At 38.4% G+C, this 20,075-nt stretch overlaps 1 protein-coding gene across 1 annotated transcript in view; it reads left to right on the top strand.

Moving 5' to 3' along the window:
* FBLN7 (fibulin 7) overlaps window positions 1-20,075 on the top strand; it is a 75,320-nt gene that overhangs the window by 42,139 nt on the left and 13,106 nt on the right. The window contains exons 2-5 of the mRNA XM_018573021.1: window positions 4,822-4,981; window positions 8,311-8,481; window positions 18,149-18,274; window positions 19,727-19,861. Of these exons, the coding sequence (XP_018428523.1) occupies window positions 4,822-4,981; window positions 8,311-8,481; window positions 18,149-18,274; window positions 19,727-19,861 (592 nt within the window). The remainder of the gene's footprint in view (window positions 1-4,821; window positions 4,982-8,310; window positions 8,482-18,148; window positions 18,275-19,726; window positions 19,862-20,075) is intronic.

Below are 20,075 nucleotides of genomic sequence, written 5' to 3'. Positions count from 1 at the left end.
ATATATATATATATACACAGGTGAAACTCGAATAATTAGAATATCGTGCAAAGTTCATTTATTTCATTAATGCAACTTAAAAGGTGAAACTAATATATGAGAGAGACTCGTTACATGCAAAGCAAGATAATTCAAGCCGTGATTTGTCATAATTGTGATGATTATGGCTTACAGCTCATGAAAACCCCAAGAACCCCAAATCCACAACTTCAAAAAAGTAGATTATTACATGCAATCAATAAAACAAGGATTGTACATAGAACAATATCGGACCTCTGAAAAGTACAAGCATGCATATGTACTCAGTACTTGGTTTGGGCCCCTTTTGCAGCACTTACTGCAATTACTTTTGCACGATATTCTAATTATTTGAGTTTCACCTGTATATATATATATACATACTGTATATAAAATAAGAGTCCCCAAACTTGAGACACTTGATTTCTTGATTCGCTTATATCAGCCTACAGTTGTCAAGTTGTATGCTGTTTCACCCTTCTTGCCTCTAACAGGTGGTTTTACTGACCAATAGAAGATATGAGATACAGTAGGGGTCAGGCCAGACCTGGAAAAATGTTCATACTTGTGTTACCTCAGTATGATTCCTTACTCAGTAAAATAGAAAGGGTATGTGCTGCGCTGTGTGCATGTTTTTCAATCCTGCTAGTCATTTTCCACATTTACATCATAATCCTAAATGCTACAGCCAAGCTGTATGTTCTCACAGTGTCCAGTAGAACTTCTAATTTGTTACCTTTCAAGAGTTCCCAAGTGAGGCAATCAGTGATAACTACTTGCGTTAGTACATCCTTCAAATATTTTTGCAAAGCCAAACCATCACCTTCCTGATCACTATGCTAAATCTCTTTAAAGAAGGACACATTGTGAACAATGCTGTGGCAGGAATTTTGGTCAGAAAGGACCTTTAATCTTAGATTTTGGTGTTATCATCAACTCTTTAGGCCACGTTTTCAGCTTTATTTATGCTAAAAATGTTAATCCTTATTTTGGTAGTTAAAGCGACTATGCTGTTTGAAAAATAAAGTCTTTAAAAAAGTTTCCTGAAAAAATACACTTAATACTTATGTCTTTGGAAGGCAAGCCCTCACCGCACCTTCTCGAATGGCTGTGGCCTTTGGCAGACTATTAAGTATCCAACACCGTACTTCGTAAATACCTTGGGAAAGAGGGACACCATCTAGCTGAATATATGTATGGGACACACCCCTGCTATGCCCCTAGTTACGCAGACCATTAAGAAATTAGATAACAAAAATGATTGATTAAACCTCAAATGTTTTTTCCACCATTACATTTTTATTATACTGGCATTTCAAAATAGCAAGCAAGATAATTAAGAGTTAGGATGTAGATTTTCGTGCATAATAACACTTTTTGATGGTAAATAGCATATTTTCATAGATATTTGCACATCAGACCAAGAGGACAACTGAGGAGGAAAGAGGGACAGATGGAAATGGTTCCAAAAGTGGGACAGTCCCCCCAAATGAGGGACAGCTGGGAGGTATGTCCAACACTTGAGAATACTGGATCCCTATGTCCTCACTGCATACTGTGGCTTCTTCTGCCAGTCTCAATGTAACTATAGCATCAAGCAGGAGAAACTGCATTGCAAAGTAAGGAACAAGGCACCTAGCCAAACCAGAAATGTCGGATACTGAAAATCCTGCCTTAGGCCCAACTCTTGAAGAGAGAGCAACTCTCTGCACTCTGCACACTGCATGTAAACTGGTTTTACAGTTCTGCACCATCGCTACAGTTCAGATATCATTGGTAATATGTAGTACCCTGTGATAGGTTGCATCCAAAACCCTCCTTGCAGCAGTTTGGTTGGTTTGTCTTTTTAACTACTTCAGCTTTTACACTTGTACACCTCCTATAGTCCAGAGAAAGAGAGAAGCTTATTGGTTGCCATGCACAGCTGCTCCAGATTTTGTCTGCTCCAGTTTTAATAAATTCCCCTCACTGTTTTTTGTTTTTTAGGCCAGTTTTATTTAAACAAAAACGAAGGTCATTCCTTTGATCTGCAGATGAATAAAATACAAAAGTCACAATGTTACATTGTATCTCACATCTGAACATTATATAAACATTTATAAACACAGTCAGAAGTTCAGTTTTTAGACAGCATCAGCTGTAATAGCTGCTGTATTCTGACAGCAACTCCTGGCTGTCAGTTTGACACCCGGGAATTGCTGGAGGAGGCAGCAACATAAGTCTCAAATAGACATGTAAGCTGGCAAAGAATTTGTTTAGTTTGGTTACACTTCGGATGTTTTGTTATTTCATTTTTTGGAATCCGGGTCTAAAAGTGAATTTGTTTTGGCATTCGGATTCAGATAAATCCGAATTATCGTTAATTTCGGATGAGTTAAATTATAATTATGAACAAAAATTTGTTGCAGAAAAGCAGCATTAAATGTTTACTTTGTTTCTTTTTAACTTTTGATAGTCCACAGGAACAAAACCCTTTAAGTCTGGTAGAAATGTTAGGAGGGGACCTCTGATGTAAAAAAAACAAAAAACAACAACAACGTGAGGTCACCCCAATTCACACCAAACCTGGTAGGAATGTTAGGGAGGACCCCAGATGTAAAAGGACCAAAAAAAAACAGCATGTGTTTCCCCTTTAGGTCTGGTAGGGATTTTAAGGGGGACCCCAACTCCAAAAAAATGAAAAAGAAAAATGTTGGGTCTCCCTAAAGTCTCATACCAGACCCTAAATCTGGTCACCAGCCTGGCAGGGCAGGAAAGGGGGAGGACAAGTGAGTGTCTCACCCCCTTCCCTGCACATCCCATGCCGATGAGGACAAGGGCCTGCTCCACACAACCCTGGCCTAGTGGTTGTGGGGGTCTGCAGGCAGGGGGGGTCATCTGCATCTAGGTACCCCTTTTCATAATGGGGGAACCCAGATGCCCCCCTTGTGAATGAGTAAAGGGTAGTTGTACCCCTACTCATTCACTAAAGAGTTAAATAAAATGTTAATAAACGCACAACTTAGAAAAAATTCTTTTAATCGAACAAAAAACACAACACAAGTTTTTGACAATTCCTTTATTTTAAAAAAAATGTCCCACGATGCCAATCCTGACCCTGACCAACTGACAAGAAAAAAAACAACCACCCGCTGCTGGCTGCCCGATGCAATATTCACATCAGGTAGTGGGCAGAAAACAGCAAAGCCTGCTATTGGCTATTTAAAATTGAAATAGCCAATAGCAAGCTTGCTAATGCATCCGCCCACTGCCTGATGTCAATCACAGAGGAGCGGACTTAAGAGAGAACTTTCTCTCTCAGGTATGTTCCTCTGTGTGAGCAATAGCTATTCTGGTATTGGCTATTTTTAATTGTAATAGCCAATAGCAGGCTGGCTATTGCTCCACCCACTGCCTTCTGTCAATCAGAAGAGGAATGGCTATTGCTCACACAGAGGAGCAGACCTGAGAGAGACAGTTCTCTCTCAGGTCCGTTCCTCTGTGATTGACATCAGGCAGTGGGCGGGTTCATTAGCCAACCTGCTATTGGCTATTTCAATTTAAATAGCCAAAATCAGGCTTTGTTGTTGTTACCCGATGTAAACATTGCAGGGTAAACAAGGTACAACTGCCCCTTACTAATTCCCAAGGGGGGGGCAGCATCTGGGTGCCCTCTTTATGAAAGGGGGTAGCCAGATGCAGATGACCCCCCTTGCCCACAGACCCCCGCAACCACCAGGTCAGGGTTGTGGGGAAGAGGTCCCCCCCGAAAAGCACCCTCCCAATGCAGAGGGTATGTGGCCTGCTATGGTGGAGGGAGGGGGGCGCTCGCTCATCCCCTACCTTTCCTGCTTTGCCAAGCTGCTGCCCGGATTAAGGGTCTGGCATGGGATTTTTTTGTGTTGGTGTCCCCCTTAAAATTCCAACCAGACCGAAAGGGTCTGGTATGCATTCCCGGGGAACCACATGCTGTTTTTTCAGGGTTCTTTTACATTGGGGTCCCCCCTAACATTCCTACCAGACCTAAAGGGTCTGGTATGAATTGTCGGGGAACTGCACTTTGTTTTTTATTATTATTATTATTACTGTTGACTGTTTAACACTTTAGTGTATTCTGTAACAGCTGTCAGATTCTTTGTTTACATTAGGGATCGAAAATGTCAGCAAAGAAGCAGAAGATGTTACAGAATAACACAGATCTCTCTGCCTCTTCCTTTGTTTACATTTTGTAACAATATTCTGCTACTTTGTTTACAATCGGGATACAAGTCAAGAATGTCAACAAAGAGCAGAGAGCTGTAAATGACCCACAGCTCTCCCGCTTCTTTGCTTCGTTCTGAATGAAATTCACAAGTATCCGAATTTCATTATCAAACATTCAGATACGTTCGGATTCGTTATTTCTGTAATTTCCGAAAATTCGGATGCATTCGAATGTCCAAATTTCCAGAAATTCATACAAATTTCAATTCGGAACAAAATTAATCACACATGCCTAGTCTCAAGCCTACACTTGATCCTACTCTGCATGGCTCCATGCTGACTCTCTACTCTACTTGATGTACCCTAAGGTAAGCCTCTGAAACCCTTACATTCCTACCGCTTGAGTCTGTTGACAATACAGCAAGTGTGGCCAATTTAGCATAAATCCAGACTTTTGAACTCTGTGAAAACATATTATTTTATCTAATTAGTCAGCTGTTGCATGTCTAAACCTTTTGTTCCTGTTGATAGATTTTCTTTAAATAACCGTGATAACATAATAAAATTAAATGTGTCAGCATGATACAGCATACTGTTCTAAAAAGCTGTTTTTGTTCACAGAATTGCCTCAACAAGCAGCAGCTCTTAGCCGCCATTCGACAGATGCAGCAGTTCTTAAAAGGACAAGAGACAAGATTTGCAGAAGGAATCCGAGTCATGAAGAGCCGACTAAACAACTTGCAAAATACTGTCATTAAAACTAGTCCAGATGCACCACCAGGTTAGTATCTACACATATATATATATACACTGAGTGGCCCGATTATTATGACCACCTGACGTTTGTAGGCAAATTAGCTATAATTTTGCGCTGAAGTTGCTAGAGGGCCAGACCATTATAAATAGAGAAGCAGGTTGTTTACCACGACAGTAGAAGTGATTTTTTTTCTGAAGATATGGGTAAACAATGCGATTTAACAGCCTTTGAACGTGGGATGATTGTTGGCGCTCTGAGCCATGGTGCGAGTATCAGCAAAACAGCAGAATTCTTTAAATGTTCAAGAGCAGCTGTTGTTAAAGTGTTTAAAGACTGGACTGTCAGCCAAAAATCTGGGTGCGAATTGTGGCTGTCAGTGACTAGTCAATGTTAGGGCAGAACGGAGAGTGGCAAGACTGGTACAAGACAACAGAAGGGCAACAGTGCAGTGTCAGATTCCTCGCATCACCTTTCAACATCTCGTGGAGTGACAAGGCGGCCCAACGAAGTCATCTCGTGGAGTCATCTCGTGGCCCAACGAAGTACTGATGGGGTGGTCATAATAATCTGGCCACTCAGTGTATATAATCAACCATAGTTTAAGTCCTACGTGTCCTGTAGCATTCTTATCCACAGTACTAAGGCCACGTGGCTCCACTCAATCCAATTTAGTCTCTGCATACAATTACATTGTATATTGTGCATGTTTTGTATCTGCAAATAAACAAGATGAAATAAGAAAGATCTGTGTGCAGAGACTACTGTACTCCAAGTAGATTGATAGCACACCACTCCACTTCACCATCAAACTTTTATTGGAAAATGCAATACACAGTTAAATAGCATCCCCACTTCTTCTACTGCCCACCTCTAACATGTTTCACCCCCATGGTCTTAGTTAGATAGTAGATATCTCTCTATATCAAGCTTTATTATTATGAGTAAGCCCATATGAGTGAAACGCATTAGAGGTGGGCATTAGAAGAAGCGGTGGTGCTGTGTGACTGTGTATTGCTGTGTTTTACAATGAAGTGGAGCAGTTTGCAATCAATCTATTTGGACCCACTCACACTAGTCAGTTGTTCTGGCTTCTCTAAACTGTTGAGATTGGACATTTGATTGGTTGTTCCATTACATGGACCAATACACACTCACACACCAACTCAAACATAAATACACACACACACAATAGGTTGGGCTTGATGGACTTATGTCTTTATTCAACCTCAAATACTATGAAACTATGTAACTATTACCAAGGTTTTACATGCTTATTGCTTGATGCACAACCTTATTGAATATTTTCAACTGCTTGAGCTCTACATAACTTGCAATAAAATAATAATTATTTATTTTCTCAGGCCTATGTAATTAACGAACCAAATAAAAAGGGACTTTTTTATGACTGTATAAAATATATTTCACTTAACAAGTTGCATTACATTTATATTGCCTGGGTTGGACAGAGGAAATATTAGTCATAAATATTTTGGTAATTAGAAAATTCTTGTCCTCAGCTGACACATAAACAACCTAATAAGTAATGTCGTATTGCAAAAAGCAGCATGACTCTGTTTTGTGTATTATATAGCACAGATATACCTCCTATAAATACATAGTAATTAAATATTTCACCCAAGGCAAAGACACCAAAGTGTGATTACCCCATGAGGTGAATGGAGCTTGCACATCTGCACATACAGAAAGAGAATTTACTAAGACTGGAGCAGGCAGAATCTGGTGCTGTGCATAGCAACCAATCAGCTTCTAGATGTCATTTTTAAAGCTTACCTGAACAAACTGAAGATAGAAGCTGATGCATAGCTTCTCCAGCTTCTGTCTGCTCCAGCTTAGTAAATTCCCCTCACGGTGTCTGAGCTGGCCCAGGGGGCAAAAATGACAGCCATAAGATTATCACCTTTTGGTCCTTGGAAAGGTGAATTTGATGGGGGAAGGTGTTGTGACGTGAATAAACTAGTGCCATTATCCATGGACACTATGGGGGTGATTTACTAACCTAAACACACGCATGCACTAGGTGCGTGTGATTTTTACACAGCAAAACGTATTTATCAACCAAAAAGTCTCTAAAAGCATATTTCCTCTAATGCCATATATGGAAAAATCATGCACATGATGCATATATAATGCTGCTTCACAGTTTAGACAAAAATGGTTAGCTCATGCATTTACATTCCTGCATTCATCAATGCAAGCAACACAATGTAGAGCTAATTTACACAACATCACCTTGCATGCAGGGCTTTGCACAACACACCTGCTGGGTGTGTACACACTACAAAGGTGTCTAGATTCCACCAATAGATCATGCTGGGAGGGTACACACTACAGAGGTGTATACTTGTTTGTGGCGTGTTTATAAGGTTAGTAAATCAACCCCTGTGAAACAGGGCCAGGGTTTCATTAATATTATTACACCGAAATCCTTTCTATCATCTGGGAACTATGGTACCTTTTACCTCATCAAAAGAGGACATTTTATTTTGTAAGTTGTCCCTGTTCTAGTGGTACTAAAATGATGTTTCTGGTACAAAGCACTGTTTAATGTGGTGCTACAAAACAAAGCGGTGCAAATTAATTAAAGGCAAACTCTGGGTCTTCATTCTGTGTAATCCATCAGAAATGAAGTAGGCAGGGCTGACACCACGTGTTTAGGAATTCAGAAATGTGTTGTCATGCCAAAGAGGAAGGTAGGAGCATGTTATATTTTTGGCATATCAACAGTTTTTCTGTAGTTGCAGTATGTTTAAAGGGATAAAACATGGGGGAATGTGTATATGTTCCAAAATAGCCTTTGCATTTGCTGTAATTGATACCGTAGTAATAGACCACATATGCAAATATATCATTTCCAATCTGGTGGGCAGAGCCAGCTGCTGGTATATTACACCTCTTGGAGTGAGAAGAATTCCCTGCCCTGCTTCCCTGCCCTATTCCTCTTCTTAATGACTACAGCTATTGTGCAGATCTGAGAACTTGGCACTGTCACAAAGGCATACATGAAAACTGTTAGATGATTTAAGATTCCAGAATGTGCCCAAAACTAAAATTTGGGGTTGAAGGGTTCTTTAATTCTAGATCTTGTCACTTTTAATTGAGGAAAATGGTTGAGATAATGTCAACATTTTGAAAATATTACAGCTTTTTGGATTAATTACTTAACTTGGAAATCTGCAGCTTTTAGTATACATTACTGTTTACTGAAGGAATTAATTATGTCATTATGTTAAAATAATAATAGTCAGAGCTTATAATTTGTTGCATATGTTGAAGAAGTTCTATACACAGATGTGCTGGGAAATACAAGTCTGTTATTGTTTTGTATTTTTTAGTTACGTGCCCAGCACTGGAAGATCCTGACAATGGAAACAAGTTTGGCTCTAAATATCTTGTAGACCATGAAGTCCATTACACGTGTGACTCAGGATACCAGCTTATTGGTCCCAACAGCAGGATGTGTCAGCAGAACGGAAGCTGGACTGACGATGCTCCTTACTGCAAAGGTTTATATTGAGAGTTTTTTATTAACACTTTAAATAATAATGCGAGTATGAAGTAAATGTTTTATTTAGTGAAGTCTTTTTAGTTTAGATGGCACAAATGAAACTAATGTCTTAAACAGGAAAACAAGCTAAATGAACAACTAAAATATGTTTGGGAACTGTTTTTTTTTCAATTGACCCGAGCCAATAGAAAAAAAAATAAAAGCGATTCAGGAAAGGAAGGATGATGTCCTTGTATCCAAGCAGACAGAACAAAGAGAGACTGAAGATAAAGTACATTCTTACAGAGTTTTTACAGCTGCTATCTAGAAATACCTAGAGAGCTATAAACAAAGACGTATAACATCATCAGTTATTAGTTCAGTTAATCAGTAAGAGAATTTTCTTCAGTGTTAGATCTTCTGACCTCAAGGCCAAATGAAGCAGCTTCCTTCCCCCGGCCAGAGTCATGACAATGTAAATAGGGTATTACTGTATTATTGTAAAATTACGCAGTGCTAGAATCACCCACTAGGTGAGGCTAATGCACCTTACCTATAAATTCTGGGGCAGGAAAGAGAAAGAGGAGTAGAGGGACACGTGAGAACAAAAAGCCATGAGGGAATATGGAGAGACAAGTAGGATCTCCCCCTGTCAGCACCTAGGACGTTTTTAGGGGGAGAACCTCAACTGTGGAACTGGCAAGAATGAGTCACCCGCTCTGGAGGTAAGTGGGCAATCAGTCGGGCACACCCCCTCAAAGGAGAGGCCAGTGATGCCACTGGCCTGAATACAGAAGCCGTCAATAGCTTGAAAATGCACTTATAAGACAGGCACCGCAACAACCTTCCTCACCCTTGCTTATTGGACTATGTATGTATACCTTGATACAGGTAACCAGGTTATGGGCTTGTTCACTGTTACTGTTCTTAAAGATGAAATGTTAATTTATTCCACGTTTGAAATGTTTCTATGTTCAGTAAAGCATTCAACGTTATGAAAAAGCCCTCATGTGATGTGTGTTATGCATTAAAAGTAGGTGAAGTTGCTGTTGGGCTGCAGGCAGCCGGTCAAATGCATGGAAGACTTACAATATGAGGGTCTTGTAGAGCAATGTACTAAGTTATGCACAACCAGTACCTGGGAGAGCAATGTATGTTTAAGCAGCCAGCTCTGGGCAGAAGTGGTGGTGGTTTAAAAGAAGAAAGTTGATCGGTGGAGCTGGTTGGTACCGTTGGGATGAGTGTACCCCTTTGGGAGTTGTTCCTGCAAAGCTGTGGCCTCTGGCTCTGGAGAACTGCCTTCACAACTCCAGTTGCCAGGAGGTGCTTTTTTAGTGTAGACCCTCAAGGTCACCTTTTACAAGTAATGGCGTAGTCTTTTCAGTCAGACCACCCTACAACTAAGTCATGCTGCAAGAAGAAAAATCTCAAAAGATCAGAGGTAAAAACATTCCAGGAAGTGTTGATTCTCTATCTAATTAATGGAGCTGAAAACTCTTTTTAGAGGGCTACTGTTATTGCTGTTTTACTCATTAGACCTCTATTGGTTGAACTCGATGCTCTAAACGTTGATCTCGATGGACTTGTGTCTTTTTTCAACCTGACTAACTATGTAACTATGTGACCTATGTATTAACCTTTCTTATTATGGTATAAGTATGAGTATACAAGTGTACTTGATCATGTATTTAATACCAGTAGCAGATGTTGCATGTTAAACGTTAGTTCTTACATCTCAGTTAATTCTGTGTTGCAATAAAAATAAATACTTTAGCAGAATTTATGTTCCTTCATAGAATTATGAACATCTTATCTGTTGCCAGAAAGGAAAATATGTGATGAGGGGAGTTGAGCAATGTGGTGCAAAGAGTTGAGGGCTGAGGACATTTTTGATATCACAAATTATAAGTGACCTTGTCTTTGGAGTCGGCCACACACACATTGCTGGAAAATGACAATTCATTATTAATGTCAAATTAGTTTAATCATATAAGCAACTAGAAAGTTTTCCCATTGTTTCTATCCTGGGTCAAAAGTAGGCCCAGAAATCTTTACACTTTTATAGCTGCTCTTTCAGGATTGTTCATACTAATGAATTCCATGTTTGAGGCAAATACCGCCTCCCAGGGAAAGCAAAGATGGTAGGTTTTACTGACAGAAAAGCTTAGTGTACCTGTATACTTTATGTGTATTTTAAAAGAGCAAACTTAGCAAATACATTTTGAAAATTTAGTTATCCTTTAAAAAAAAAAACTAGAAACAATATTATATGAACATCAGTTTCACAGATGGTGAAGGACCACACCTAAGCTCCCAACGTAACTGGTTATTAGACACGGATTTAGAGTGCTACTGATAAGAAACTTGGAAAATATTACAGCAAGACAGAAGATTGTTCTGTCCTTCCTTACTTAATACCAGTAAGAATTTATGATGGGATTCTTTATTAAAAAATCCCAGGCATTCCATTCCTTTAGAGCTTAAGGAACTACAAATCTCTAGTCTGTTACCACCTGTATATTTTCACCACACAGTACATTTTTTCAAACTTATCAAATGTAATCTGTGGCAAAGGATACTGATGATAACTCAGCAATACCCATACCTTTACACAGGAGAACAAAGATTGGGTTTGTGAAGTTGCAATATGAAGCATGTGTGGGTTAAAGGAAAACTTCAGCCAAAAATACCTTTCATGTAGTCTTTAAAGCTGAACACTAGACAATCAGCTAAATACAAGCTAAAGTACATATACATCGACATTTTACCTTTTTACCTTGACCGGCTGTTCAACCAGTGTTATGATCCAGGCCATTCTGTTGTGCCTCTATTTAAAAAAAATACTTGCAAAAAATATTTATACCTTCCATTCTTGCCACCTGCACTGCCAGTCTCTCCTGTCTTCATACGCTACACTGGCCTCAGGTCTTCAGTATCCAACACGGTCCAGGGAATGCCTGATCTTTCTTGGCATGCCGCGATCCCTTCCTCTGGCCCTTACCTCATTAAACGGCAAAGTAGGGATGTAGGGTGTGAAGCAAGGAACCAAAATCGAAGTGTTTTGGATGTTTCAATCCGTGTAGCTCATGAAGACAGCAGAGAATGATGGTGGTGGGAGGGATACTGTAAGTATTAACTATTTTCTTTGAAGGCATGCATTTGGGTTATATTTTTTAAATAGTGATAGAGTCACTCAAAGCAATACAGCCTGGTGAAGGACCTAGCCCAGCCTAAAATTAGACAGTGAAGCAGCAGCACATGAATGTTGTCCCTGTGATCTCCCCTACCCTCCTGTAGACGTGTTCACCATTTCAGACTGACAACACTGATTTTCCCTTGCTTACAGGAGCCTTCAGTGTTCTGGCATACTTTTAGCTCAACATTTGATATTGTAGAATGCTATGTGTAAAGTAATCTCGTTGCGGCTCTATGGAATAAACTTAGCTTATTGTAATACAAACTATGACTGTGTTTTACAGATTTCCATTCAATATTCTCAGCTTTGCCAAGCAGATAAAAACAGAAAGTATGACTAAGCACAGACTAACAAATAACTCTCAGCATTCACTGCCAAGCAATTAAATATTTAATTTCTGTGATAATGTCAAGCAGACAGACAAATAATTCCTCAGACAGTGCCAGAACACTATTGAAGTAGCTTATCCCCCTAGTATTGTTGGCACGCAATATCTGCACTGCATCATTCTGTATGCCTATTCTCCTGTCACTCAGACTCTACCTCTAGCAGGCATGCACATGTTCCAACAACACTAAGTCACTGTAGGCACATACAGCTTTGTTTCCACCATAGGCACATATAGCACTTTTGCTTTAGGAAGCAGAGAGCAGTACATAAGGGGAAGCAGAGTTTGAGGTGGTGATGTCACTTCCTGTAGTGACATCAGTCATCAGAAAAATGTATATCTTTCACTCACAGTAAAGTAAAGGACCAAAACCAAGGGTAAGTGGTAACTTAAAACACATTAAAAAGGCATTTTGTTATGGTAATTTTTGTTAATTAAACATATAAGAGTAAAAAACAATGGAGGTTGGCTTTGGAGGTTTAGTGGGAAAATTCATCACCCAAAAGTTGTCAACATTGTAACACATAGCAGGAAACATTCTATACTGAAAATGTGTTGTATAGTTCATAAGACTTTTCAAAATAGTGTTTCGCTAATTGCCACATGAACACTCAACCATTTAACAATTCTAGCAAAAAGGGCTTGAAAAGAAATTAAAGTTGAAAAAGTTAAATAAATTATTTAAACCCTTTGGTCGAATAGCAACAAAATATATTTCAGAGGTTTCTAAGTTACATCAGCAAAAGCAGCAGAGGAACTGTACAGTAAGCTTTGTCTTCTAAACATTTATCAAGATCCTTTGAGATTGCATAGTTCTTGGAAATGTATCATCATTACCTCAGTCTAACATCAATAAGGTAATCAGTCTTCCATTGTTCCCCATTCAGTATAATCATGAAAGAAAGAAATTGCATTCCTTATATGTAAACTTCTCAGCATCTCCCTAAATATTTCAGTGGCTGGATCCAAAAACGATTTTTAGGCAGCAAAGAAATACTGCCAAAACAATTATCAAATGACAGAATTGATTTATGCTAAAAATTAGGTTTATCCAGCAATAACAAATCTTAAAGCTCATGCAACTAGAGCAGCCCTAACTCATGGGCTGAACTGATTTTAGATTAGCTAAAGTCAAATATTGTAAATTACCTGGTACTCATTAAACACCTAAGCTTTTGGCTAACATATTGTGTATTGCCTGAGAAGGAATTCAAATAGAAAAATGTCTCACTTGCTGAACCTTTACAAAAGGACCCCATTCTATTCTGGTCCTACCTACAAATCAGACATTTTCTCAATGCTTCTAACAACCGCCATTTCTTTAGTAGGCAGTTATCTAAATTTGAGTTGCTCTTCGACTCCTATTTGCCACCCAGTCTCTTACCTATACACTGAACTGACTCATGTAGTGAAACTGGACTGTGACCCAGCTGCCTCTGCATGGGAAAGAGGCCTGCAAATCACATTAGCTGTTAATGACTGGGAGATCATGAATATTAACATGTTGAAGGGCTCCAAAAATGTTGCCATACAAGAAGAAACTAACTACAAATTACGATCTCACTGGTACCAGACCCCTGCGATTCTCCATAAAATCTCCTCTAATATTCCCAAGATATGCTGGCGCTGCCAAGAAGATAAGGGCACTTTACTCTGCATATGGTGGACTTGCCCATTGATCAGTCCATTTTGGTCAAGAGTTTGTGATCTTCTAGAGATTATCACCGGTGAACTGATTTAATTTAGCCCAGACTGATATCTTCCACACTGATCTGACATGTCCTCCTCAAAATATAGGGAATCTCTTACCATACACCTTTTAAATGCAGGAAATACGGGTTATACCAAGATTCTGGAAATCACCCACAACTCCTGACCTGCATACCTGGTTCAGGTACATTGAGAATATCTCTGAAATGGAAGAATGAATACATATTACTTGTGACAATATCTCCAAATATACGCATATCTGGTCTTGCTGGGAGCTCCTCAAAGACACAACAAGTTATACTGATATTGTCAATCCCTATACTGCGTTTGCTCCTTCAACATAGACCTTCAATGCTAGCTCACATAGAGTTCTGGAACTTACTGTTTGATCAGGGGCCTTGGTTTGTAAGCGAGTACCTCCTTACGGGGGGAGGAGGGGTTGCGGCCGGGGGTGTCCCCTTCCCCTTTTTTTTCTTTTTCATTGGCTCTTCCTCATCTTTTCTTTATTTCTTCACATCCTGTATCATCTTCTTTTTTTTCTTTTCACTTCTCTCCTTTGATCTCTCTCTCTCATGCATCTGTTCTAATCCTGGTCGCTGACCATTTATAACTCTGACGCATTTCTATCTTTCCTTTTCTATTTAGCCATCATTCTCGCACACTTTAAATTCACCTTCCTTACCAATGCTGCAAGAGCAACCCCTAGGCTACAACTGCAGCCACTAGGCTCCAAGGCTCTCCTATTAGCATGCTTTCGCCTTTCCCACCTGGAGGAATGTGACCCATGTACCACTATGTGCTTTTCTTTCACTTTCTTTTCTCCCCTCTTTTCTCTTTTTAATTTGTCAGTCATTTATGAACAGAACCTGAAAACTAGCTCAGTCATGAAGGGGTTAATATTCTAATATCTGATCTCAGTACATGATAGTATCTGATTCTTTATCTATGATTTCTATTGTTTTATCAGTCTGGTTCGATTTCGATGCACTTTCTGAAAGCTTCAAAAATATGATTCTGTTAGAAAAAAAATTGAAAAAGTTCTACTGACCATTAGGGTTGAAGGATTTCAGCAAAGTTCACTTTAATTACACAGAAGTGGAAAATTTCAATTTCACAAATTTTTGTCTTATTTTGTTCAGTTTTTTCTTTCTTTTTTGTGTATTTGATCATTATTTGTGTAATGTTACATTATAATTTCTTTATGTAGATTTTTTAGGATAGAGTAGATTTGCTTATTTTATTTTGTCGTCTTTTTATTTGTGTTTATTCTTATTTCGGGTATTTGAGCATTATTAGGCTACTGTCGCTTTATATTTTTAATTTACTTTTTTTTACTTTTTCTTTCTGTTAAAAAAAACTCAAGAAGGAGGCTCCATCACTAGATGGAGCTGAGGAGCATAGGAAATAAATACTAATTTTCTATGCTCCTCAGCTCCATGTGGTGGCCATAATATGGTATTTTCCTGATGTTAAATTTGGACTGAAAAGAAAATATGCAAGTAACATTGATTTTGGCCTCCATCTCTACGAAACAACTGTACATGCAACTTTGCATGGCGAATGGCTCTGCAAATTGTTTATAAATCCACCACCTACTGTCTAGACAGGAAGTTATGGGAAATCCCCCCTATCAGGACTCAGATAGCAATAAAACCTAGATAGCTTCACCTGTGAAGACATACGTACCATGTACCACTGCAAAAGGACTTTGTTCACCAAGAAAAGAAGGACATTTCTAAAGAGTAGTAAGCCAGTCTTTGTTGACAAACAGGGTCTTAATAAGATATAATTCCCATGGCAACATATAGGATAGTTTACTTTGTGATTTCAGTATGATTTAATACATAGGTTGAAGGCCTGTACATCAAATTGATAGCTTGTTGACTTCAAGATTCAAAGAGAAAACCAGTTGTCAGAAGATTTATGTAAAGGAGCCTTAATATATGCAAATTGTATACATTGTAAAAAAAGTTGTGGTTTGTATAAAGTAATTGACAGGTATGAATGCCTTCCTAGGAGATTCAGTCTCCACACACCACAATCCCTGTTCAGCCATCACTGGCATCTATTAATTTACAAACCGGGAATTTATATAGCACTGGCAAAAAATGTCCAATGGCGTGTGAGGAGACCACAGTTTATATATCATAGAGAGATGGTCTCAAAAGTAGAGTAGGACGAGGTAGGAAATAAAACAGTAGGGCAAAGTTTTGAACAGATCCATTAGTCTTGATAAGCATGACAATGTCTACAAAAAGGACCATTGAGGCCTGACAATTGTAGCCTGTGTAAGTTGAGCAAATTGGGCCAAACAATATTATAGCAATAGATCATTACGCCCATGTTAATCCTCGGTTCAACGTTTTTCTAAATAAACTTTAAATGTGAAATGAAAGAAGAGTAGGGATTCTTGTGAAAAGCACCTGAAAATGCAGCATTTGACGAAATAAACATTTTTGACCTGCTTTGCCCGCAGTTCAGCACACCTCAATAGGGCATGCTGCATCCAAAGAAATGCAAAGTTGGTCAAATGCAGCCTCTGAACTGTCATGTTAACAGCTCCATTAATGTAAAAGACACTTTGCTGACCTGTATTTGATGTGTGTTTAAAATGTGCTTCAAATGCAGGAAAATAATGCCCATGTACAAACCCCATATCTTATTTCCAAATTCGAATTGCTGACTTTGCTCCAATTTCAGTTTCTGCTTACTTGTTCTGTGTCAGCTACAGAGAGCTACACAACTAACAGTACATTTTTCCTTTAAATGTGGTCTAGATTTCCCATATTATATTTATAGGCATATAAAATTTTAGTATACAAATAAAATAACAGGAGGGACAGGGGTATATTTAATTATTGTGGTAAATGTTAGCATTTGTATTTTTCTTGGTACTATATAAACAAGTTTATTGTGAAAGTACAGAAGCGGTTTTATTGCATTAATGTGTAATGCATACTTTTTAAAGCACTTTTTTATAGTGTTTTCAGCAAATTAATAAAATAGAAGTTCTGCGTCTGATTACAGTCCAATAAGTCATTTATTCCATTCAAGTTTAACTACACTACGCATTCATTTTACCCAGGCAGTGCTTTATAAGCCACATTTTACTTGTTATTGGCAGGTCCATGTGATACTGTACTTGTTATTTCCTTCAGTTCTGTGCAGAAGAAAAAGAAGTCATGTTTACCTTCTTACAATATAGAAAAAATACAACATATAAATGTTATTGATGTTATTTTGCATGTTTTAAAAGACCCACATTTAAAGATGACATATACAGAATCATTTAGGTTGACAAGTCCGCTGATTTCCAGGGACAGCTCAGTGTTTAAAGATTTGTACTAGAATATTTTTTGAACACTAGTTTTAACATTGAACAACAGTTCCATGAGTTCCTTTCTTTTCTGAATGTTAAATTGTGTTTTATCTATCCATTAAGATAATTGCATATTGGATATATCTTGACCTACCTAAACACAAATGCTTAACTTGTCAATGAAGATAGGAGAGGGAACAGTAGGGTATGGCCAAAATTGCAAATCCTTTGGCAGGTAACACAGTGGATATACAGTATGTATTTGAACAGTGTATTTAGTGTGCATTTAGTATATAATTTGATTTATAATCGTAAGGTATTTAAGAAAGTAATAATTGCAACACTGCAATCACCTTGTGGCTGCAGGACATACCCTCTAAATTTGCTGGTTAATTGATTTTTGTTGGTCCAATTATTATTAGTATTGACACTTAATATTTTCATTGTTTTTTTATTGTGTTTGATTATAGGATCTCACTTTGGTTGTATAAATTTAAAATTTTTTGAATAACGACACTTTTTAGTCACAAACATAAGAGTGTATTGTTTCATGACACAACAAATGTTATAGCACATAAGGGGATTCATCGCCACAAAATCTTCATATAAATTGCAACTGATAGATGTTAGACTCATTAGTTATAAAAATGATCAATTGACTAAACAGGAACAATTCTGCTTATTTTCCCATTGCCTTAATTGTGAGTTCAGAACTTTTTCAGAATTTGCAATCTAGACCTCTAAAGGATTTGTTCAATGTCTCTTGAGGAACAAAGGACCAGTACCTAACTTATATATTGTAGTGTTATAGATATTTAGCAAACTTGGATAGGCTGTTTCTTTTGTAGCCAGACCCATATGTTAAAGGAAATTGTGTTAGCTTTATATTTTCTAATGACCATTTTCTTTCAACCCTGAATAACATTTTATACAAATATATACTGAGCCCACATTAGTGTTATCTGTAGTCCTAAGCTGAACATATCATTGTAGCTCTCCAACAACATTTTATAATGTGCATTCTTCCTTTTGTACATGACATAAAATAATGATTGTGACTGCTTTATTCTAAGATATCGGACAATGCAGTAGCCAACCTTGTCTAAATGGGGGGACGTGTGTGGAAGGAAGTAACCACTACAAATGTAATTGTCCCCCAGAATGGAAAGGATCCAACTGCCAGTTTAAAACACCATCAGGTATGTTATGCCTTCATAAAGCACAAATGAGAGAAATATAGGTGAAATATGCTATAACCATTTCTATTGTAGTGGTAGACATGAAAATTAAAATGATGGGATTTGTTAGTGGAATAGAAACCCATTGTTACAAGCTGGAATTTATAATAATAATATCTAGCAGAAGACTGCTGAAAATGGTCAAGGAGTTTGGATATTCCAAAGGGGGGAGGGGGTTCACGTTTTGCGAGGATTCCTGTACGTGCCTGGGTCAAATCAAAGTAGTGAAGCATGCATTGCAGCAAAATAAACCCCCTGGAACCTTGGTTTGACATCCTGGTGCGTGGAATAATCAGTGGACAGGTTTAGGCTTTGGTGGTCTTTTTTCAATGTCTTATAGCAATCCATTCCTTATTATGTACGTTATACAGGGTGTCACTCATGTTGTGCCCCCTGTTTGTCCGCTTCTTACTCCTTGAGATCTGAACTTAGTCCTGTCAGTTCTACCAATACCTCCTTTCACAAATATTCTGAAATTCCCGTTAGTGACTCTATACCACAAAGCAGCCTTCCTATTAGTTATTACATTGGGTGGTCGAGCCTAGGAATTGGCAGGTTTGTTTTGTAAGCTTCTGTTCCCAATCCGCCACAAGTTTAAAGGGGTGATGCATACAAGACTCTTGTTTTGCCCTAAATGGTATCCTCATTCTATCTAACAAGGAGCTTTACTTTCACTCTGTCCGGCTTTAGTGCATCTAAGGAGATTGCACTGCACTCTTTCAATGTGGTCAGGGAGATTACAGTGTATTTGAATTCTAACCCTTTTTTAGGAAGATTTGTCTTTGTCTTTTGGGAAGGCTACTGTAAGACTTTGGTCTCCAATATTTCCAAGTTGATTTGTCAGCTTATTTTATAAGCTTATTCCACCAGCGCGGTTAATGGGTCATAGACGTTCTGACAGCAAGATTTGGTGTTTTGATCTGTAGAACAGTGACTTGATCATTGGTACATACCGTTAAATATTCTATAAAGAGATTGTGGCAGCTTCAGTGGATGCAAAGTTTTGCAGGAGGCGATTCACCCTAGCAGACTTTGACTTCACCTGGTTAATTGTGTTTGTTGGTGTTTTAATAAATGCAAATGCGTCTTTCAGTGAAAAATACAGAGAAAATAGATTGTTTGTGCTCACTGTAAAATTCTTTCACTGTTTTTTCTTTTTTTTGAGGAACACACCCTAGTAGAGGTGGAGTTTAGCCAGCGGGTGGTGGTGCCCACATAGATTGCTTATTTGCATACATAGTGCCCTATTCCTGCAAGTGGCAATATAAACCTACATATCTAATGAAGTCAGCAGTGTCTCTCAATTAACAATTAAGAATTTCACATTGAGCACAATACATTTTTTTCACACTTTTCCATCATTCTTTAGATGTTTGCATTTTAATTAATTTACCCTTCTACCTATTTATTAAGCACCTTCCGAGTTGCCAGTCAATGATGCTGCCTTAAGCCGTAAAGCAGTGTGCACCAGAGTGGACCGTACTCAACACTGTAGCTGTGATCCTGGCTTCCAGATGAAAGGCACTCCTGAAAACAGCATATGTCAAGGTAAGTGATTTCCAAATTATAACACAATATTTCCAAAAGAATTAATAATAATCTAAGTGAATGTTTTGCTCAGGTCTACAAATCTAGGAGATTTTTCAGAGATAGGTGGCTCACCCTGGAACGAAACATTGCCCACCTGCAACCCCATATCCAGTCATGCCAATAGAAGTAATAGGAGTGACCCTGTGGTGTCTGGTACTACGGACAACTTTAT

Source organism: Nanorana parkeri, unplaced genomic scaffold, assembly GCF_000935625.1.
Source record: "Nanorana parkeri isolate BGI_ZX_2015 unplaced genomic scaffold, ASM93562v1 scaffold46, whole genome shotgun sequence".
NCBI classification, from domain to species: Eukaryota; Metazoa; Chordata; class Amphibia; order Anura; family Dicroglossidae; genus Nanorana; species Nanorana parkeri.
Note: the sequence above shows the minus strand (reverse complement) of the source record. Positions and strands in the feature narration are given on the sequence as shown.